General features: G+C 32.3%; 2 protein-coding genes across 5 annotated transcripts; both read right to left on the reverse strand.

Annotated features, from left to right (window-relative positions):
* Positions 1 to 381: 381 nt before the first annotated feature.
* Positions 382 to 2,352, reverse strand: LOC148616192 (beta-1,3-galactosyltransferase 5-like). 2 transcript variants are annotated; one of them, XM_088582971.1, is made up of 2 exons: positions 2,217 to 2,352; positions 382 to 1,487 (listed from the first exon to the last, which is right to left on the reverse strand). In XM_088582971.1, the coding sequence occupies exon 2, from the start codon at positions 1,459 to 1,461 to the stop codon at positions 445 to 447; it is 1,017 nt and encodes a 338-aa protein (XP_088439097.1). In that variant the 5' UTR covers positions 1,462 to 1,487; positions 2,217 to 2,352; the 3' UTR covers positions 382 to 444. The 2 variants fall into 2 exon arrangements, 1 of the variants encoding a protein (XP_088439097.1); XR_015922119.1 differs by having other exon boundaries at positions 750 to 878; positions 2,217 to 2,346.
* Positions 2,353 to 5,213: 2,861 nt separating this feature from the next.
* Positions 5,214 to 22,719, reverse strand: LOC148616193 (GA-binding protein alpha chain-like). 3 transcript variants are annotated; one of them, XM_088582972.1, is made up of 13 exons: positions 22,596 to 22,719; positions 19,809 to 19,890; positions 17,879 to 18,056; positions 17,433 to 17,607; positions 15,143 to 15,227; positions 14,343 to 14,414; positions 13,634 to 13,789; positions 13,134 to 13,346; positions 12,289 to 12,357; positions 11,962 to 12,045; positions 10,760 to 10,983; positions 9,863 to 10,007; positions 5,214 to 9,580 (listed from the first exon to the last, which is right to left on the reverse strand). In XM_088582972.1, exons 2-13 carry the CDS (start codon positions 19,882 to 19,884, stop codon positions 9,540 to 9,542), a joined length of 1,518 nt encoding a protein of 505 aa, XP_088439098.1. In that variant the 5' UTR covers positions 19,885 to 19,890; positions 22,596 to 22,719; the 3' UTR covers positions 5,214 to 9,539. The 3 variants fall into 3 exon arrangements, with proteins under 3 accessions (XP_088439098.1, XP_088439100.1, XP_088439099.1); XM_088582974.1 differs by having other exon boundaries at positions 5,214 to 9,585; XM_088582973.1 differs by lacking the exon at positions 22,596 to 22,719 and adding an exon at positions 22,195 to 22,476.
* Between the last annotated feature and the right edge of the window lie 826 nt (positions 22,720 to 23,545).

Below are 23,545 nucleotides of genomic sequence, written 5' to 3' on the forward strand. Positions count from 1 at the left end.
AAAATGATTTTTTTTCACCCTTTTCATCTTTTGTTAATTAATCGTATACTAATACCAATTTTTTTCTTGAATACAACTACATGTATACATTAACAAAATTATGCGTTTTAATATACAGACAATTCGTTTCATTTATCATTAACACCAAACACTTACAGTTGGTCAGTATTTAAACTGTATACCACAATATGTTTATCTGTTCATCACAATTCTTGTGTCTGATTCTTGATTGAGATAAACATACAAGAACAGGATATTAATGTTGTGTTCATTTTGAGCGAATAAAAGCGGTTAAACCTCAAAATCGTTTTGTGGTAACAACAACAGCCAGTGATTCCACTTGTTCTTCAAACATACAGACATAGTAAACTACATGTAATATAATGTGATGTACCATTATTGATTATGCAAGTAGCTGTAAAATAACGACATAGTTGTATTTTACTATGCTCTCAATTTGTTTTTTAACGGTTCCCAGTCTGTGTATAATTTCCTTGGTGACTCAAAATGATGAATGGAAAAAAGCTGATGAATTCTTCCTAGGTTGTAATATGGATGAAACCGACCATCATTGGTCAACTTGATTTTTAGTTGCTTAGCAATAATTCCCATGTAAACGTCATCTATATACAAAGGTTTAATCGTCCGAAAACCATGCCGCATTTTTAATGCATAGTCATGTGATATCAAATAGGAGCCACCAGTAGCATACGGTGGCCATACTTTATTAGGGTAGTCTTCAGGGGAGACATACCATTTTTTCCATTTTTTTCTGTTTGGTCTTGCACCGGTCCAAACACAACCAGTAAAAATACTCTTTGGTGCTATTTTCTTTACATGATCCAAAAGAAGTCGGGTGTTAACTAAATAATCATCATCTACAAAGAAAAAGTATGCCGTTTTCTTACAGTTGTCTAAACACCAGTTGAATCCCATTATCGTCTTTAATGTGTTGTTATAATAATTATCGAAGAAATTCTCCTGTATAATGTCGTTATAGAGCGCATGCTCCATTTTGATATAATCCCGTAAGAACGGAGAGTCTCCCAAAAGAAAGGCAACTCTTACGGAAGTATCGGAGATATTCCCCCAAGTAGAGCGAATAGCAATTCTATTGTCAAAGTTTCGTACATTAGATTTCACTAGAATAACTAAAAATGGTTCAAGAGACGAATCTTTAAAATTGCAGGTCTTGGACGGATTATGGATATACATATAAGAATGGGGAAATCTGTATTTTTTAAATGGCATTTCTGAAGTTGTCTCGGTAAAGTTCAAAACCGGCAAGAACATTTTTGTGTGATTGACATCTGACTCTAAGGTATCATACAGTACTAGTTTAGGCTTTGTAGTTATAATTGTTGTCATCAGTGAAACAATCACATAAATAGCGGAGCAACTCAACACAATTGTCAGCTTTCTAGCAAAACATCGCAATAAAACTTTAATTGTTCTGTTCATTATATCAAAATCCTGGATTAAAAAAACTGAAATAAAAAATAGATAATTATTCATGTATTCACAACAAATTTCTCTCTGAAACTTTTCTTATTTCAGATTTTTGTCCAGTAAAAGACAATAGAATACTGCAATACTAATTTATTTTCGATATGCATAGACATTACTAGAAATTAAGTGACAATTGCCAAATGGAACAAATACAAATAAGGAAAAATTCAGAAAAATAAAAAACAATTGGTGCAAAGTTGGAGTAGAAGTACCACATGCAAATCGTGAAACATGAAGTGGCAAAGAGATCAACGAATGGTGAAAAAATAAGATGCATAGTTTCAAAACATGAAATGGCAACGATAGCATCATAGATATATTTAAAAAGAAAAAAACGGAGTGACAAAAAGAGTAGCGTAGATAAATTGCAAAACATAGGCAAAAAGTGTAAAATGAAATGCTATCATGAAGTGAGAAGATAGCCAGACAATTAATATGAAACACAAATAAATCACAAAACCAAAGTCAGACCTGATCAGGCACGCATGTTGAGTTTGAACGGTTAAACCATGCCATCTTCAGTTGAAAAATAGTATTTTACTAACTAAAGAACAGTTGCTTATGGATTTTAATTTCGGTGATTTAAGGAAACATTTCCATTTGTTAAACATAATATCGTTTAAAATAATGTGTCACTGGGGTCCTTATATTTTCATTTAGTTTTAACGGCTGTGAAATTAATATTGGATGTAAATTCATTGTCTTACCTTTGGAGGTTAAGGTTCTTTAAGGATCTGTGATCTGCCGACAAGTCAACAAGCAAGTTTTAAGTTGTTACATAAATTGCTTTAAGACATATTTCCACTATAAATATGATCTCTTTTCCTTCTTGATTGACGAAATCATTTCACTTTGTCTTGCGGCCATTACTTGATCCACCTTTTCTTCTATTACGCGTTTCTTTTGGTTAGTGTATCGATAACTACTAGATTCTTTCCCATGCATTTTAATTGTACGTTGCTATTCGGTTGCTAATGTCAGTAAAGTTCACTGTACTGTGGTATAATTTCCTTTTCAACTTATTTATAACTCAAATCGCATTTTCACCGTGGATTTTGTCTAAATTCGTTGTTGTTCTGTACATGTTGAGAATTTGTGACTAAGTTGTTCAGTGATTTACTAATATAGACAAAGAAAAGTGTAAAATCTTTACAATGGAGTGACATATAAATTAACATGGAGTGACATCCGGCGAATACACAATTAAAAGAAAAAGCTTGCAATTAAATTTAAACTTCACTTCCTTTTTTCAATGTTACACATGCATTATTTCCATTAATGTTTTTATTGCTATACCGATTCAAGAATATTGCAATTTTAGTGATAAGTTAAGTGACAGTCATTATAAGAATCATGAAAATTTTGTAATATGTAATACACTCAATCAGTCTGTTCTAGTGAGTTAATTCAAATCGAAAAGTGTCTATTGTATTTCAGAATTGTCTCCCTTCATTCTGAATTCTATGTTACATCCATCTCCTACCGATTATTTTGGTTATTTCAAGTTCTTTGTTGCGTGTGTCTTTTTTTATGTCTGGATTTTGTCCCTGGATTTTTTTATTTCCGCAAGAATCTTGGCCCCCTTGATTACTATGAGAACAAGGGCTATATGAAAATCCATGTTAATTTCTGTTTACTGTAACATTTTTAACACAATAATGTACAAAATAAAAAAAAATGTACGCTTACCAACCATGTATCACATTGTGCATGATTCTTAGCACGTGGAGTCGTATACAGACAGACAGTGTTATTTTAAACCATGTGACATAACTGACAGTACTCTTGTCACATGTTGACCCAATTAGAAGTCGTAAATTTTTTACACAGATCTTATTGTAGGTACATTTTGTAAGTTTATGGTTACCTTTTATATATGAATGTCAGTAACTTGTGAACTATTACACTTTTCCAAGTGATATTGAGGAATGAATCACGGTCAAAGCAATATGTATGTACAAGTATGAGTATGAATGTAAAATTGTTGTTCTTAATCGTTACTTCTGCATAATAGCATTTAAAAAACTTTTAGTACTGTTTACTTCAATCGAGAAAGATCATAAATGAAAATGTTTCCTATAATGTTTGGTTGAAGAGTAACCAAGAGAACCAAGATTCTAGCGGAAATCAAAAGAATATAATTCAGGGACAAAAACACGCATGGAAAACAGACACACGCAACAAAGAACATAAAATAACCATAATAATACGTACAAAGCAACAAAAGTAATTCAGCACCTCCGACTCCACTTTAAACTGGAAGCATGGACCAGGTGCACCAGTAGGGTTAATGTCCTCTGATTTTCTAGAAACTCCGCCGAGCTGCTCATCAAAAGTCAAGTCCGGGTAGGCGAAAAGGGAAGGGGAAACTATGACGCGTCAAACAAATCAGTTCTCTTGGTGCAAATGGATACACCGTAACGATCCACAAGTTCATGATGACGACCATAAAACTTCTGTAGTGATGACTTCAATCTTGTAGCAACATAACCCTGTTCCAGAAGCCCAGTTGTCAGAAGTTGAGCGCGGTACAAAAAGTCTGCGTCGTTACGGCAAGCTGTGGCATAGCGTAGGAGTTGTGTTGTGAAAACTCCATACGCTGGTGATGAAGGGATTTTGCCACAGATGAAAGGAAAGTTGATAATACGGAGTGAAAAGTCATCGCGTTCGTCGTATAGTTTGGTCAACAGTTTTCCTTTACCATCGTGCTCTAAGTGTGGGTCAAGATACGAGGTATCTGTAGTAACAAACCCTTCAATTCATATAATTCAAACATACTTTGAAAATTAGAATAACAGTTTTCAATTTCGAAAGCAATACTGTTTATAGAATTAAAGTTTATTTTTGTTTGCAAAAACATATGTCCACCCCGTCCCGCAAACTGTTCTGAGCAGAAGTGAAAGGTATGCAGGTAAAGAAATGGTTTTTTGATTATTTTCAGTATAAATTTCTGTTGGTACGGTATATCATAATATAGTTCTTGGATAGTGCAAAGGCCTCTTAATTATTATATAATACCAGAGTATTTTTTTTAATTTAGTTATGCTGAAAAAGTAATTTATGAGGATTTTTTTGGGGGCAAATTTCAAAGCTCTATGGGGCATAACTCCTACAAAAAATAGGGGATCAAATTTTCCTGTAATATGCACAACTACATATGATGTTCTTGCTGCATACCAAGTTTCGTAAAATTTAGTTCAATAGTTCTAAAAAAGTTTTGCTGACATACTTTGTGACACACAAGGACAGGCCAGAAACAATACGTCTCCCACCGAAGTGGGTGATGGGAGAGAGACATAAATACTTAAATGTACTTTTATAAAGAGAAACCAGTTAGCAATATAAAGTCCCTTGCCTTGTCTGAAATCTCAATTACTTCAAAATAGTCTTTTATCAAATAACTTCCTACAATACTAGATGAATTTCAATGGTAGTTTAGTATTCATATCTTTACTACATGACAATATATAAGCAGTTCTACAAGCAGTTCCAGAAGGTATTTATCCTTCTGTTGCAATTTAATGGATACCTATTATATTGTTACTGTGTTTCTAATTGACAGGGGACAATTTAAAACAAAATATTAAAACTAGAAACACATGAGTGTTCTACCAGTTTACAATTAGAACTGTTCTTACATGTGCAACTAGACTAACAATGCATAATTTAATAGATGTCTATTATTCAAATAGCAAAAGACTAGATAAAGGATTTCATTTATTTGAATTCTATTTACAAATAAAAATATATAATGCATATTTTCATTTAATAACAATACAATATTAAAACAATATGTACATATAAAGTTCTTATCTCATGATAACTCAAGTTTATACTTCAGAATTATAGTTCTTTAAAGTAAAGAAAAATTTCTTTTGAAATAAAAATTCAGTTTTATTCTTTCTATATTTTAAAATGATATTCCACATATAGTGTTAAACGCCACAGGTCATGAGACAGTTGTTCATCGTAGGTTCTTTCTCTCTATCTATATGCACATGCTATTTACAAAATGATATTGCAATACATAATAAAAATGCATAGCAATATACAAATATGCAATGTTTCAATATGTCATTGAGAGAAGCAAAACCTATAATATGTCTGGATCTAAGTCACCATCAAATTTTGTCAGCATGTAGAGTATCTTCAGTACTAAATCAACTAGAAAAACTGTGAGCAATATCGCTTATTTAATACCCAAACTTCCAATGCTAACATGCACCTCCAAATCTATTTTGATCAAAATCTAAAATAAGAGGAGCATGATCAGGATACTTCTCTGCATAAGAGAATGAAGGGTGGACATCACTATCAATATATTTCCCCAAATAACCTCTAGTACTTATGATCTTATGATAGCATAAAAATTCATAAAAATATTCTTTCAAATTTGTCCATAATTTGAAGTGCATACCTTCAATATTAATTTTAACATTGAGCAAAGTTTGAAAAACATTGATTCAATACTTTTTGAGTTAGTGATTACACAATGTACCATCAACAAAACAAAGTGATGAAAATTGCTAAGTTTATCAGGATAAAAATGTAGGAAAATACATGTAAAATTTCTCCATAATAATAGATGCACACCTTCAATGTGTATATAAAGTATGTGTAAATTATATCAGTGCAATACATCCTAAGTTATAGATTAGTAGATATCTCTTAAGCCTCACAGACTGACAAACACATATTGAGTGTAACAGACTTGTTTACCCAGCCAGTAAAAAGCCTGCATTCAGAAAACATCTTCAAAGATGATGTTTTCAATAATAAGAATTTACTAGCCTTAACAAAAATTATTCAGTCTTTATGTTTTAATACAAATATATAAATGCTCTGTACACAAAAGGAAAGAAATATTCATTAAGGAGGTAGACCTAGGGTAGGGGACATAACTATTGAAATCAATGATATGTTTAAATCATATTCAATTCTCAAAAGCCTATCAAGCTTTCATTTGAATAAGAATGAAATCAATCCATGTTTCTTTGATGCTTACATGAGATTGATGTAAAATGCTGAATACAAACTTCCCAGTGATTTTTAAGAGTTGTGTCCCTTACCCTAGGTCTATCTCCTTAATGTATAATGGTAAGGAATTTGGTCTTCATATTGGTCCACTGTGGTTAACAAAAAAAATAAGGAAATACAAAAAGATAAAACTGTCAAATAATAAAAAGTTATGTTTACAGGTACATGTAGCAAATAATCATTTTGATTTCAAATGTATGATAGTCATAGATTATAGTAAATCCTAAACACTACAATTTTCTTGCTTTAGCTGTACAAAAGTTTTACAAAATAAAAACTTGAGAGATCAATTACAACTTTCATTAAAATATTCAAGTAGAAATATTACAGTATATAGCCATAATGATGTGGTCATTTTCCTATGCAGGCTTTTTTCCATTACCTGTATGTACTAAATAATTGTATGTTTACCAATAATTTGAAGTCAAATGTGGTGTCATAAGGATATCAGCTTCAGTCCCTCCCATTAAAAAAATCATGACACGACTGTTTAAATGCAGTTTACAGCATTAGAATGAGCAAGTTCAATTAACATAAATAGCTTTTTACAAATGTACATATTTACATCAATATATTTACACAAGATTAAACAAGTAGAGACATTTTAACCATATAAAAAAAATCATTAACAACATTGGTTAGAACTTCTCACAATGTAAACAACTAAGGCAAACAAAATCACATTCATCTTCATCATATACATATGTATGTTTAAAGTATTATACACTGTATGTTGTTAGATGTATTGGTCAGTTTTAAAACCAGGCAGGAGTGATTCATCATATCTCAAGATAATCAAGGAATACTGTGGTTACATCCTAAAAACAATTCCTACTGTGTTCATCTCCTATGATCGTCTATATATTATGATATATTTTGACTGGTTACAGTTTAAACATTCTGGCAAGGAATTTTCCTGTACTTTTATGTAGTAGAATGCAACAAAATTTTAAGTGTAAATATCGCCAGTGACCAACTTTCATTTGCACCATTATTGTCCAATGAAGTTTCTATGAGGCTTACTGACGGATTTCCAATCAAAATTATTGGGATTAAGAAATGCATGAATCACTAATCATAAGCCTCTGTCTGGTTTTAAGGCAGAGCTGAACTTAAAAAGCATAACAAATAAACATTATACTCCTAATAAAACAATATCAATGATAGATAAAGATCATTCATGTTAAATCAGCATAGGACAGTAAAAAGTTTAATAACTACATTATACTAGATTTTGGAAAACAATTTATTGGCTACATGAAGATGAACTATAAAACCTGTGAACAAAGCTCATTAAAGAATACGACTTGCCCCACCCACATGGTCAAAATAGAAAGTCATAAAACGGGAAGTCAAGGTTGCTTCAGTCTGAAATCTAATCTCAGAATATGGTGTTCATACATTTTGGAACAGCTGTCAAAATATCAAGTAGCTGCAAGTATTTGCAGTTAAATAGCGAAAAAGTTATGGTCAGACAAATGGACACCATGATCAATGTATACCCCCATAAAGCTCAGGGTAAGATAAAAAGATTGTTTTAATTGTGTTAGTCATAAACAACCACTTTATGGTGATCTGAGAAACATAACTAGTTGTCTAAATACTATTCTCACATCATTCTTATATGAAATAATAAATACTCATCACTGACAATTCTATTTATATTATTTACAGATGTTAGAGGACCCTGAGCACTAACATTAATCCTGATACAGGAAGTATGTACAGCATGATCTAAGCAATAGCAACTGAAGCAGTGGTGTGGCTCACATAGATCACAAAAATAGCACATGGCAAAGGCAAAATCTGTTCACCTGCCCTGGCAAGGTTCATAAATAACAAAGGTAAGCCAATAATATGGCTTATTTAACAAACTACGCATATGTGAGAAGAAAATAAGTAATATATCATGTATAATTACCCTGATTCATATAAAAATAAGAAGACTTTAGATATTTATTGACTGATGGAAAAAGGAATGAGCGACGACACTTGATCCATTTGATTACTGTGAAAGTATTTTAATTAGTGAATACCAATTTTCATGGATTAGGGAAGGAACGCAAGTTTGTGGATTCTTGAATTAGTGGTTTAAAGGTTTTCAGTGTACAGATCAATGGAAATCTTTCTATTGGGAACCAAAATTTGTGGTCTGACCTACCTACGAAATCCATGAAAATTGGTACCCCACAAACAATAGTACTTTCACATTTTGACAATCTACTCGCATTGTTGTAAGAAACAAAGGTGGGAAACTTAACTAGTAGATTTATTGTACAGCATGATTCTAAAATTAAACAAAAGGCTTGGATTTAACAATGATTAAATCTTGAAGGCCAACCATTAACGTTCACTACCACCATTAGATGTTTTCTCTCAATATCATCTACATGATCCTTTATCATAGCAATAGGAATTGTAAAACAGTGCGAGATTCAATGCAAGTAATACATTCAACAACCATTACCACCTAAAAGCATGTTCACCAACACATTTGTATTAAGTTTCTTATAAAGAACTTAAGGCAGGCTTAATCCCTCTTTCAGTGCCAGAAGTCTTTACAAAAGAGTCAATATTTACCATAATGAAAACTCAAGTTTGCAAATCATAAGCTAACTGCTAAAGATTCTCATATTTGAACTAATGCATTCTTAAATAAATACAATAAGGGTAAAAAATATATATACATTGGATACTAGAGACAACTTTTTACAAAGCACTTTTTGTGCAAATTTGTACACATCATAAGTTTTAGATCTATTTAAACAAACATTTAAATAAGGCAACTGAGAAATTATGCGAGGCTAATATAATTCACTCAAAAAACTTCTACACTAGATGTTCTCAATAATTCTTCATTGACCCCTGCAGCTGATGTAATTCAAACTTGCGAATTAATATCATGATCTGGTCAGTTCTATTGGAATATCACAATTCATGTAAAGGGGTTTGAGATTTCCAACCATGCTAAGAGTATCACACCCTCTGAGATTTTATGCAGCATTCTTCAGTATTACTATGTTGTCACTGCTATCTGTACTAAAGAAATAAGTACATAAACAAAGAGATGAAAATGCAACTATTTGTGATAACATATCAATGAGATAAATTGCAAATAAATAGAAATTTAACAAATGAAATTTTTTTTTACAACCATGTGTATAAAGTTCTTTTTAGCAATAATCTACCAACTTAAATAAAAAGTTGAGCTGGGACATAAAAATTTAGGAATAGCAATAGCAGGAGACATGTGCCCATTGTTCTTTTGTTTCTATCATATTTCCTTTACAAAGGTTTTGTGAAAACATGTACTTACAAGTACCAGGTCGCAGTGTTTCTCGAACTCTTTGTAGTTTTCTTTCAGCACAAAATGTTACTAGTCTATTCAGTTCACCAGCTGTATATCCTAATAACATTTTCAAGTCACATACAAACTTGTACACAAATCTTTTTCCATGAACCTAAAACATAAATTCTGGTGTCTTATCACTTATAATTTATGTGACAGCAAGCAATGAGTAATAGAGTCTACCACCTGCCTTTTTAAGGACAAAATTATGGTTTTAAAATGAAGTTCATAATTATCAAAAACAAATTATCATGAAAGTTTGAAAAGTAATACTTGAAAATACTTTTTGTAGTATAAAAGAAGAGGCTGTAAACATCTATGTGCAGGAAACCATAGTTGGACTTCATATCCATAAAAATATGTATTATAACTAAAATAAATGTGAGCAATGCTCATTCAATTGATACTCTACTCCACTATTTCAAAACGTGCACTTTATGACTTCCAAATTGATTGGATCAAATTCTAAACTAGGTGGCGCATAATGAAATATGTAAGTAAGATTCTGTAAAGTTTCATTAAATTCTATTTAGTGGTGTAGGATTAGAGATGGGTATTCATGTGTTCCGTTCTTCATAAATGACAGATTTCACATATTGCTAAATGATTTTAACCAATACCTTAAGTAGGAGATGCACAATTGAAATATATAATACAAATTCTATGCAATTGAAATATATAATACAGATTCTATACAATTGAAATATATAATAGATTCTATGAAAGTTTCATTAAATTCCATAGAGTGGTGTAGTAGGAGTAACAGATTAGAGATGCGTACCCCTCTATGTAATGGAAGGAAGTAAGGACACTACTATCATTATACACCCCCAACCTTGCAGTTGGAGGTGTAATAAATCATACCTTAGCAATCATATCTCCATCATAGTAGTATCTAAGAGCTCTACTGAGTTTCTCATAGTTCATTGTTGGTTTGTTTTTCCTCTGACCCCACAATTGAGCCACCATTTCAGGGTTGTTCAGTTTAAATTCTCCTTCATCTCCAACCCACTGTATAACTTCTCGACAATCCTTGTCTGTTAGTAACTCCAACAAGAACTGCCATAACTGTATCTGACCATTGTTACCTGTTAGAATAATTAAGAACATTTACATATATTATCAGTAAATGAATTGCTTATATTGAGATGATGCATATCAATACTGCAATACTATTTTGCAAAGATAAGAGTTGTGTTGCTAGACTAATACATATAGGATTTATATTTTAATAGTTTGTTTATATTATCAATACAGAATATATTCATACTTAACAAAACTGAAAAATATTGTAAAAAAGAGCATCAATTTCATATATATCCAAGTCAGCATTTTGAATATTATTTCAAAAGCATGAGAAATATTTTATTCTGACCAAGCAGTAAAATACAAGATCATATCTGACTTGATACAACAATATATCATGTAGTGTGTTGTTAAAAAAATGTCATAAATTTAACAAATTTACAGTAAGAAATATAATTGACTTTATGGTTGGCCTTCCTTTGATTGAATGACCATTACCTGGTGAAATAGCTAAACAAGGAGAATTAAACTTTGTCAAATGTCCAGTTAACTACCAACACAAGTTATCAGGTGATTAATAGGATAATTAATGGAAAGAGTGAATAACCAAAATATTATCACGAGTGCCAAAGAAAGCCCAGTTAACAAGTGTGAGGAGCTTGTTCCATGCATAAGTTAAATCTCCAAGCATTCTTTGCAGGATTGATCATATTTTTGTTCACGATAGCCAATTGATTGTCCTATTTATTACATAGATTCCTTTCATAATTCATCAATATTTTCAACATGAATTTTAAATTCAGTGACTGGCAGATTGATATCAAGTTGTGAAGTTTTGGAGTCAGAGAGTGCAATTACCGAATTACCGAAAGTGTTAATTATCGAAATTTACTGCACAGGTAACATTCAATAAAACACTGCTATCTATATTATAATGTCATTTTTTCATTGAAATACCAACTCTATTCATGGCCAATAGCTTATTAGCCAATCAGCCACCCCACAGACTGTTCAATAAGTATAGGAAAACCATAACAAACCTGTTCTGTTTCCATGTGTTAATCTCTCATCCCCAGTTATCCTTGGAGATCTTGGTCTGTGTTGCTTCAGATGTTTTACTCTTCCTAACAAAGAAAAATAAATATTTAAAACTTAAAAATCACAGTTTCATACGTATTAAGTTCTGTAAATCCAAATACATTGGTTTTTTACTTTTAGTTTTAATGCATACAAGTCAAATATGGGCTTAGAAGTAGTTTTTGTAGTTTTCATATGAAGACACAAAGGAATGGAAGCAGAAAGTAAAGCAGTTGTGTATCTATAGAGAAGCTTTGATTTGATATGACTATTTCACTATTATTACTTACCATCTTGTTGTCCTGAGGTAGAAACAGTTATTGTTGTTATAGCATGTGGAGTTGGAGTCTGCATTACAGCTGAAATTAGATTAGTATTCATTGTAATAGCTATTGGCATAAAATATTGTAAAGACACTTAACACTGAGATTTTACATCAACAATATCAGTGCTCCAGGTCACCTGTCACACAACAAAAGTGACATTTCATGGGTTATTAGTAATGAAAAGAAAAGTTCATTGCCACAAATTTATGCACATGAAAACAAACTTCAGACAGATGGAAAGCATAATTACATACTTCCCCGCTTACCTCATAAGCAATCAAATGTGTAAGTTTGATGAATCTATGAAAATGCTCAAAACATAAGCCCCAGACACCAATTTTCGTTACAAAAAAATTTATTTTATTAAGTATGTGTAAATCTACTGACCCCCAAAATAAACATGTGTCTTCCTTACCTCACAAGCTTTCAAATGTGTAAGTGTAATGAAAGACTATGAAGACGTTCAAGAGTTATGCCCCGTAAATCACTTTTCCACCCAAATACTCATTAAGCATGTGTGACTTTGACCCACAGACCACAAAATCCTTCAACTGTACAAGTTTGATGACAGTTTATGAAGGTGTTCAAAAGTTATGCCCCGGAAACCTATTTTGAAGGACAGAAAGCTGAATTCTACAATTCCCCGCTTTTGCAAAAGGCAGGGGACTAAATTTAAAATGTAAATAATCGATTGTAGTGAAATAATCCCTTTAACATATAGATGTAACTTGAAGTTTTGGGTATGGGATGATTTGTATGTTTTTTGACAAACTATAACATACACGCATCCCCCCAACCAAGCAACTTACCGACAAATTTACACTTCCTAAGAAGTTCAAGATGAGTCCAAAATATGTCTCCTCTGTCAAAAGGAATCAATTTGACAAACTCTGGATGAGTCATCTCACACAGTTGTCTTCCATTGATTCTGAAGTTATCCACATTCACATTATCCAACTGGAACTCTTTGATAGCCCAGTCTATCCAATGTCGAACATGTAACTCACTCCACTGCATTGGATCTATCAAACAAATCAATGTCATAAATTATGAATATAAATTTTCCAAATAATTCACAAATTACAAATCCATTTTGTTCACAAAAAACTATACCCTGCACTATGAATTATTTGAACATTTTGTTTTTCTGAATAAAGTAAGAACAAACATTTCTACTTCCACTACAAATGCCCAAAAGGACATGTACAATATTTTTATTTGTCTGCCTTATGAACAGATAATAGATTCCCCTTTAAACATGATCAATTCGTGTTGTATCTTAGAATTTCAAAACGTCAACATTACTTACCAAATGGAATCTTTAACCTTTCTTGTTCTTTTCTGAAGTTCTGATCTACAATCCATCGTGTGACATTCTCTGATTCCTCAGGTAATGGGATAACAACTTTGGTCTGGGATTTCTTACTAGGTGTATGTACAGTCTGAACAGGAGGAGGAGGTGGTTCTGCAGAAAATTTCAATTTATAAAATCAAAGATGTAAATCTATAGAAATTAGACATGGGGATCACATGTAACCCTGTAGTATAATTTTGTAAATGAAAACTGACGAACTCTTAACTAATAATACAATCTCAATAACTTGCATGTTTTTTAGATCGAAAAATTCATTTAAGTAGTTCTAACATAAACCAAGCATATGAAGAACAGCTATCATGATCACCAATATCCTGGCCTTGCTGAATAGAGGTTTAAACATCAAACAATTAAAGAATCAAGTTTTGATTCCTACATATTAAATGGTGAACAATTGTGTGCTAAATTTACTGCAAAAACCTATTTTCACATTTTTCATTGCTGTCCATCAAATTTTATGTCATGTACTACATTTACACAGTAACTGAACATAGTCCAAGAAAATGGAAATGTCTCACATGATATTAAGTTTGTTACCATTCCACCCTGTGCACCAATTAAAACAAAAACATGAAACAGAACAACTTTTTGCATATATACATTTTTATTATGGACTATTTTTTCTTTCTTTTTAACAACTCACCTTCAACAGGTGTTGTCTCAACTTCATCCGCAGGTTTCAAAATGTCAACAATATTTATTTTGGGTTTTACACCTGCAAAAGAACATTAAGAAACTATTTCAAGTCTACAACTGACAATTCTAAACTAGACACAAATAAAGAAATATGAGGTCGTATAAAAAATTAACACATAATTTTTAAAGGCTGATCTCAAAGTTTATCAAAACAAATTTACATTGTATTAATTTAATATGTTCTATTCCTGACACTTCCTTGATAAGACAGAGATTTGTTTCTGTAAATTTACTTCCTTATTCATAAAAAGAATATTACTACTTCAACTGATAAAAAGATATACAATGTACATGTACATGTAACATATATAAAAAAGAATCCCCAAGTAAAGTAAAAGTCAAGTAAATTATTTATTAAACCTAGGTAAAGAAAAGTAAATTTTATTTAACTAGGTAGACCTAGTGTAAGGGACACAACTCTTGAAATTGGTGATATGTTTTTATCTTATTCAATCCACCAAAGTCTATCAAGCTTTCATTTGACACATAATGAAATCAATCCATGTTTCTTTGATGCGTACATATGATTGATGAGAAATGCTGAATACTAACGTTCCAATGATTTTTAAGAGCTGTGTCCCTTACCCTAGGTCTATCTCCTTAATGTGAACACATTATTAGTATATACAGATTAACAGATTAACAAGAAAACAGTGAAAGAAGAAAATTTTCATCTTACTTCTGTAGACAATTTTTTTTTTTTATAAAAAAAGAAAAACACAATAACTAAATTAACATTAAGCTAACCTGGCTGTGATTTAATCTCCAAATTGATCTGAACCATTCCTTCTCCTTGCACACATTGGTCCACTAAACTCTTGTTTGTATCCAACTGAAAAGGCAAATGTATAGTTAAAGGGAGTAGTAGAAGACGATAATTTTCCTTCCTATCTAAGTTAAATACTCAGACACCTACTGAGTAATAAAGAGTAAATTTCATATGTAAGCATTACCAGTTTATTCATTCATTACAAAGTTTACTCTTTAGTAAAGGGAAGATTTAAGAAGTGTTTTTGGGTCATTTATCAAAACTTAGATTTTGAAACTTGGATATTAGTATAACCCACTTTTAAGTGAACTTCATTATTCCAGGGTTTGATATAACTGGGTTCCCACTCTTTTACTGACATAAAATTTAAGGCTTTTTCCAGGATATTTCTAGGACCTACATGTTTTCCAGGATATTTCTAGGATCTACATGTTTTCCAGGATGTTTTCTACAGGGTTTTTAGCCACAACTTGTTTTAGACTGAAATAAAAAGCCCTTTTAATTTTTTAAAATTCAATAATATTAGCGTTAGCTATTTCAATCCCTAACTTCCTCAGAAAATTGTTTTTTTCTTGTTAACGTTCTTGGTTCCAATTCAATGCTAACTAAACCATATGAAAGTAAATATGTGATATTTATAAAAATTTCGCAATCTTTGAATGTATTTTTATTAAACGATATTGCATTGGGAAAAAAGACTTAAACCAACTTTAGTTGACTTGGCAAATGCTAAGCAAAAAATTGAATATCACATCGTAATTAAACATTGCTTTCATTACTCCATTACAGCTGTGAGCAAGCCCACAATTTTAGTTCGATTCTTACCATACACCTCACCCCAAAAAAAAGGCTGCAATGTAGCAATAAAGTATGTTCGGGGTAAGGAAGCGAAGGATGAATGAGACCAAAGGGAAGTAACTTTTTCCTAACTTATGTTTCAAGGGTTTTTCTTGGACATATTAAATTTTACGCACTTTCAAGACTTTTTCCCTGCCAAGAGCACCACAAATAAAATTCCCAGGTTTTTTTCAATTATCCCAGAGGCAGGGAAACCCTGAAATAAGCAGGGACTCACTTGCCAATGACCCCTAATATTTGGTGAGAGCTACTAAAATTTTGACAGTGATTGTAAAGAATAATACATATTGGCTACCAAAATTTAAGTCAAAATTTAACATGTAAACCCTGTTGTTTAATAAATTACAAAACTTTCAACCTTACCACACACATTACAAATATATGAACTTTTTTGCATCTTCTAAAAGACAAAAATGGAAAAAAATATGGTATGCTGATGGAAGAATTTGCACTCTCTTAATCTTTGTAGTAGTAAGAATCAGTATTTCAAAGTCTTTGTAATCTGTAAAATACAGATTTATGCTGTGTGATACAAAATAGATTCAGAAAGTTTTATTTGAACTTCATTTCATTATTACGATGATATCTTTTAATTCATTCAGAAAAGTGATTTCATGCCACAATGAATAAAATGTAAAAGAAAATCACTTTTCCACGAATTAGAAGATATCACCATAATATGTGCAGTAAATGACTTTTTTAAATGAAAAAATGGCTTGTTTTATAGTTTTCTAAATTATTGTCAAAACTCATTACAATCATAGAGGACGAAGCCCTCATTATGATGTAACTATTCAATGCCAAATAAAGTGATAGCCTTGGAAGCATTGAGAGCCCGATTTCAGACTGACAAGAAATAACCTCCTGCAGAACTTTTCATAAACTGCTAGATAGTTTTGTATCTTCCTCACTAAAATGCATTTATTATAAGGTCTTCAATAATTATTTAAATTAAGATACTTTTTTTTGATTCCCATACGACACAACAGTAGGTATTTCAGGCTTTAGCAAAAAGACTGAAGTACGAACGCTATGTAATACTGGTCTCACTAATTAGGACTCAAAAAGTGTCAAGAAGCGTTACAAGTCTAGAAAAATCAACAAAAGGGGAAAAAACAGTGACAAAAAGATTATTTTTTTCAATTAAAATACTGTTAATGTATAGTATCTCAATAAAAGTGACAAGAATAAATGACTCAAAGATTTTGAAAATAAAGCTTTGAACAGAAAATGAGACAAAAATTAAGTGAAATATTCAATTAAACAAAAAATGATTTTTAAATATAAAATAAAATTTAAAGGACAAAGATGGCAAAATTTGAAGTATATTTCATACAAATAGAATTTTTATATATTCAACTTCTTCTCCTTAAAGGTCACAGAAGTTATTGTAATGTAAATACACCTCACCTGAATGGCATCTTGAAGGAAGAACTGATGGTCTGACAAGGAGCATTGAAGTCTCATTTCAAGTAAGGTTTTAAGTGTAGCCAAAGGTTCTGCTATATCCATGTGTTGTATAATTAGGTTCTGATACTGTGGAGCATTACCTTGATTCTGTACAACCTCTTCTTCATAAATAACACTGAAATAGATATATTGGTATCAAAGTTAGAACTTAAATTTAGTAGTTATCAGATGAAAATCACCGAACTAATAGAAACTGAATTCATAATTTCTTTTGTTCAATTAAGAATATGTTATAGACTGCAAAGAAAATTAAACGTAGTTGTAGTGGGCAGGTTTTGACTACCTTTAACAGAATAAATCATATTTGTATAAAATACAAGATAAACGACAATGGCAAAGAAGAAATAATTCAGTGATAACACACCAAGGTCTTAAATATAACTAACCCATCAGTAGTGATAATTTCTGCTTGTGGCTGTTCATCCTGGGTTATTGTTTCCTCCAATTGCAATTCTTCATGCCCAACTTCCACTACATTACCGTCACTTGTTTCTAGATGGAGCTGTTTGGCAACCGGCTCTTCCTCTAATACTGCTTCGTCATCTTCATGTGGCCTTTTCATGGCTAATTATGAAATAAAATCATTTCATATTTTAACATAGTTGACTACATAATTTAACCAAAATAATTTCAATGTCAGCCACAGAGAAGAGAACCAGAATGATGATGTTATCCCTAAGATTTACAGAAAGCAACCTGGTAACCCCTGAATTTCAATATAGCATCTTGTATCTAACAATTTTAGCATTACACCTGTATTGGACCCTATAGAAAGTTCTTTTCAGATGGTATCCTGGAAAAAAATATAGCATCAGGACAATGTGATCTTAAATGGCCCTCGGGAGATCACTGAATGAACTTAATTTCCACTGTCCTTAACGCTTTTAGTAGCCGTATCAAATGATTTCAGTATCAGTAACATTATTTTCTGAGAGAAAAATAAATGACAAGTGAGAAGAAAACAAAATTTGATGACACTGATCAAAAACCTGCATACATACACATATACAGTCTTGGAAGTATTTCTGTACTTAATCCACATTCTGAAACTCATTATTAGATACATCTATTTAGCAGTGATTGGGATTACCGAGTGCCACGTGCCATAGTTGCATTTCCTCTTAAAATAGCGCATTGAGTGACTAATGTGTCGCGCCATGTGTGCACATTAAGTTTCCATCACTGATGGTGGAGTATTGTCCACTACTTGTGACAGTAAAAAAGGCACGAACGTGTCTTTTAACAATTCTATAATTAGCTGCAGGTGGATGTTTTGATCGCCACATTTTCAAGGGGATTTGAAGACTGGGAAATGAAACAGTGCTTTGTCGATTTTTTAGATTAAATATTCTCAATCACTTACACACTTGAAAGAACAATAAACATGGTTTTAAAGAAGAAAAATAATTTGATAATATCGGAAAAGCATTGACTGGCGGTCCCATTTAAAACTGAAAATGCCACCAAAGACATTTTTAAGCTAGACCCAAAACAGAAGAAATTATATTTTTCAAAGCCAAAAAAATATTAATGATGGTAATTACCAGAATCAAACTGCTATTGTTGTAGAAACTAAGTTGGCAGCTGGACATGATTATCAACCCCTATTGAAAATATTGATAATAGTGCAGTCATATTATCTGGTCCTGAAGCACCCCAAAAAATCCAAAATCTGATCGCTGCCAAACAAAAAAACAGACTCTTTCCTATCATTTGTGATAAACTACTTTGATAGCAAAGTTAGGTTCTTACTGATGGGGGACTGTGGACTATGATAAAGCACTATTAAAGTACATTAGTATTAAACTCAAACAACAGAAAAGAAGTGATTTGATGTGACAATTAACTGAAATAACAATAAACATTTGACCTGCAGTGTAAATTAAAGTTTATGCTACATTTGGTCTTCAATATCTATGTCTAGCCGGCCTTAGCTGCTATTCCAAATTTTGTCTGTTTTTTTTAGAATGGCCCATTGAAATAAAAAATGTCCCATTGAACTGAAGGGTGAGGGGCCATAGTCCTATTGGCAAAATTTTCATCCCAATCACTGTATTTACATGGCTAATTAATCACCTGATGTAATCGAGTGGCAACTTTGATACGGATAAGAACATGTAGTTTGGCAGTTTGGTAATACTTGATAAGACTATACATGAAGTCAGTCAATCTTGATTCAATCGATAAGTACTATTTCCCTTCTGAAAACCTTAAATATTTCTGCTTTTATTAAACCTTTTCAGTTTTTCACACCATGTTCTTAATATTACAAATTCTTTAGCATACAACTATTTTAAAAGAGAAACTAATGCTTACACATAGAAATGTATCCATCATCTGTCATAGTTACTGTGATTGTATCATTACCACTACCATCCCCATTCTCCTCCATTGTTTACTAAAACAGAAGAAAACTTGTTTACATTAAAAAAACAACATAACAAGCTACCACTCAAATTAAATTTGTAGTACCACAGATGGTTCCCTTTAAATAAAGTGACCCTTTATTCAAGAAGATTTCTCTTTATCAAAAGATGCCTATGAATACTCTATAACCTTATACACTCCCGAAAGGAGCATAAATGGTATAATATCAGCTGGGTCCTGCATACTTATGGGCAGATAAAGCATCAATATCAGGTTTGAGGCATGTAAAATCGGGAGCTTAAAAACGGTATAATGGCAGCTTCATTTTCATATACTTTGTAAATGCGTTTGAGGACAACACCAGTCTATGAAACATAAACTTGCTTCCATGATTAAATATAAATTGAATCTGAGCATTTTCTAAGATAGGGACAGTCAAAACATGGCACCCCAAAGTTTACAAAAATTAAGTAATCGATACCAGACAATTCGACCCAAAGACATTTCAGACAATGACAAGCACAGTTCTTTACCAAAGCTGGACATTTCGGCCCATACATATTTCAGACTATGACAAATAAAAAAAAAGCATAAGAACAATGAAAAACCACATATTATTACACATTTTACCAATTACAAAAATTATGACAGGTGTTTGAATTTATAATATAAGGTACGCATTGCCTAAATCAGCAAGCACTGTGAACTTTACCATACATGTACCATCTGTGCGAGACTGGAAAAAATAATAAGGGGCATTACAAAGAGGGAGGGTCAGCTTGAATAAAAATTTTTGTGCAATATTTTTATTTATATTTAAGCAGCAAGCAAAATCAATATTTGTATTTGAAAATTTGCCTTGTTAATTAATTAATAACTTTATAGCACTTTGCAATACTTTACATTTTGTATCCCTTAAGGGCGTCTCTAGCAACATCCATTTCAGTTTTGGCCTGTCAGATCAATCTGTACAAATACCGGAAATATTTCAGTTCTCCACGGATAAGTTATATTTTTTTCCAAGACGGGTTAGGTTCTTGACAACAGCAACAGTGAAACAGCGGAGATACACATCAGTATATCCACGTGTTTCATGAAGTTTTTATAAACGTAATATTCACTTCTATAAATAAGTAAAACAAATTGGAAAAAGACTTGAAAACTATCAGATAAGATGAATTTATTTTTACCGACATGTAATCTTAACCTATATTTTTTTTATTTGTTTGATTGAAGGAAATTAGTTTTCTCCGTAAGGACAGTTACTTTTTGTTATTTCTGGGACATGATTTTTTTTCATTAGTATATTGGGGAACCTTAGGAAAATTTTGAAAGTACATGTAACAACCGTAGAGCTCACACCGCTTCGCAGCGCTCGCTATGATTTTTTCGGAAGCATTTAAGGTTTCACCTTCCTCATATTATAGTAAGCAAAAATTATCTTATATACAGTCCCTCTTCAACAGAACCACAGAAGTTATGAACTACTAAACAACTATAAGCTTAGTCCGAATTTCCTCTGACCCTGCAACCCTCCTCTTTTTTAATTGGATATTGATATGTCGGGTTGGGGTCAGAACGATGTGCCATACAAAAAGTTGGAGATTTAGCAGTACTGCGGAACATCGCCCTTCAACCTCTTGTAACGACTTTCAAGTTGAAATTGTGCATGTCACACCTACCTAGTTCGATTCCGGAATCATTTTCCTTTACGCTTGAAGTTTGATAATTTTCCACGAGAGACCCTGTTTTGTTGACATTTTGAACCGTAATAGAAAGTAGGCGGAGCTTGTTACCTTTGGAACAGAATGGAGCAGAAACGATTTTTAAAACCGGAATCTAACAGAATATTTCAAAATTCTGCTGAAAAATTACGTGCCCGCTACCCTTCCGTTCCAAAATAACAAGCTCCGCCTACTCTCTATTACGGTTAAAATGTCAACAAAACAGGGTCTCATGTGGAAAATTATCGAAACTTCAATAATAAATGTAATTTTTGTAGCACATTTGGTATCAGCATACAGGAAAATGATTCCGCAATCGAACTAGGTAGGTGTGACATGCACAATTTCAACTCGAAAGTCGTTACAAGCGGTTGAAGGGCGATACTCTGCGGTACCGCTAAATCTCCAACTTTATGTATGGCACATTGTTCTGACCCAAATCCGACATATTAATTTCCAAATAAAAAAGAGGAGGGTAGCAGGGTCAGAGGAAATTCGGACTACTACAAGCTGGGTTCAAGTAGTCATGTATTGTAGACCATCAAACTACAGAAAAATAGGATTTTGAAAGGTCATGGTCAAACAGCTTAAATCTTCAATTTTTTCCACACCTTGTAGGATATACAAAGAATGCAACCTTCTTCCACTTTTCACATAGTTTGTTGTCGTCAGATTAAGGGCTAAATTACGATCTACCAAGATTGGCAAGAAGGCACATCGTGAACAAAAATGGCGGTCACTTTTCTCAAAATGCACAGCATGGTCAACATTTCTCGTTCGAAGAGTTGCATCTTTACGATTGAGTGCCAATCGGAAGAGGAAATGCCTGTCTGCAACAGCGCAATCGAGTAATGTAATCAAAACTTCCGGAAAGCAAGACCACGCTCAACATCCTGTTTGGTCAAGCTTGAGTCTTTCGGATTTTACATCACTGTCATGCCACTTTATATTAAAAAGGCTATAAAATAAAAATAAAAATATAAATAAAATTGTGACTGTGTTACTTTCTCACCTCTTAGAATTTCTTTGGTAAAGTTTTAAATGGTTTTACCCAAAGTTTTTGACCGGAAATTTCACTTGAACGGAAATGGCAGACAAAGACAAGTCTTCCTTCTCAACCACGTGATTAAATTTTTGCATACGTAATAGGATTGAATGCATTTTTAGGAATACGGCCTCGAAACGAAACTGTTTTGTTTAAATGTAAGTTTAAAAGTAAGTGTCAACTTTTAAGTCATTTTATCTTAACCCACCTTTCTCGGAAGGAAACCAGAATCTTAGATTTTTAGCCTTATTTTTGCCGAGGATAACAACTGCATGATCATCAGTAATCTTGAACGATTTCAAGCTTGGATCGAAATCAAATCAAATGATCAGTTGTTGATTTCCCTGTAAACAACAATGTACTCCAGCAATGCTAGAGGTTGTCTGGCAAGCTGTTTTCTGACTTGGTTAGAGGAACGGAATTCCAACCGCTTACATTGTAGGAGTAAACATTACCGTAGACTTAAGGGATTTATTTGATGTGCACCTGGCCACGTTTTAATAGTGTGAAGTTTTATTTGGGGATATATATCACCATAGACATGTTACAGATCTAAGATGTGACATATATTTCCTGTGTTCTTTTATTCAATAGGCTTATGAATACACTTTGTCATAAAGGAAAATTGGAGCATCATGGATAAAATAATAATAATAAATCACAATAAGTAGGATTTCATGTTATTGAGGTTTTATTGTTATTAAGTTTTTATACATGTACATTTTAAAAATCTCAAACTGTTTTAAGTCGAAAACAATTAGAGATAATTTGTAGGTCTTTGCCAGTTAATCGATGAAATTTAAAAAGCATACACAACAAATAAAATGGATCCGAACATGGACCAGGTGTACAGCTAGGTAAACGTCCTCTGCTTGTCTAGAAACACCCACGGAGGTCTAAAAAAATATGACACGTTG

Source organism: Perna viridis, chromosome 5 (genome assembly GCF_037379345.1).
Source record: "Perna viridis isolate PV_CMFRI_1.1 ecotype Kerala chromosome 5, ASM3737934v1, whole genome shotgun sequence".
NCBI lineage: Eukaryota > Metazoa > Mollusca > Bivalvia > Mytilida > Mytilidae > Perna > Perna viridis.

Coding starts and splice junctions, on each gene's coding strand:
- LOC148616192 (XM_088582971.1), bottom strand. CDS start 1,461: ATGAACAGAACAATTAAAGTTTTATTGCGATGTTTTGCTAGAAAGCTG.
- LOC148616193 (XM_088582972.1), bottom strand. CDS start 19,884: ATGGAGGAGAATGGGGATGGTAGTGGTAATGATACAATCACAGTAACT. Junction 13,347..13,633: donor AAGGTTAAAGATTCCATTTG/GTAAGTAATGTT, acceptor TTTGTTTGATAG/ATCCAATGCAGTGGAGTGAG. Junction 12,046..12,288: donor TACCTCAGGACAACAAGATG/GTAAGTAATAAT, acceptor TTTCTTTGTTAG/GAAGAGTAAAACATCTGAAG.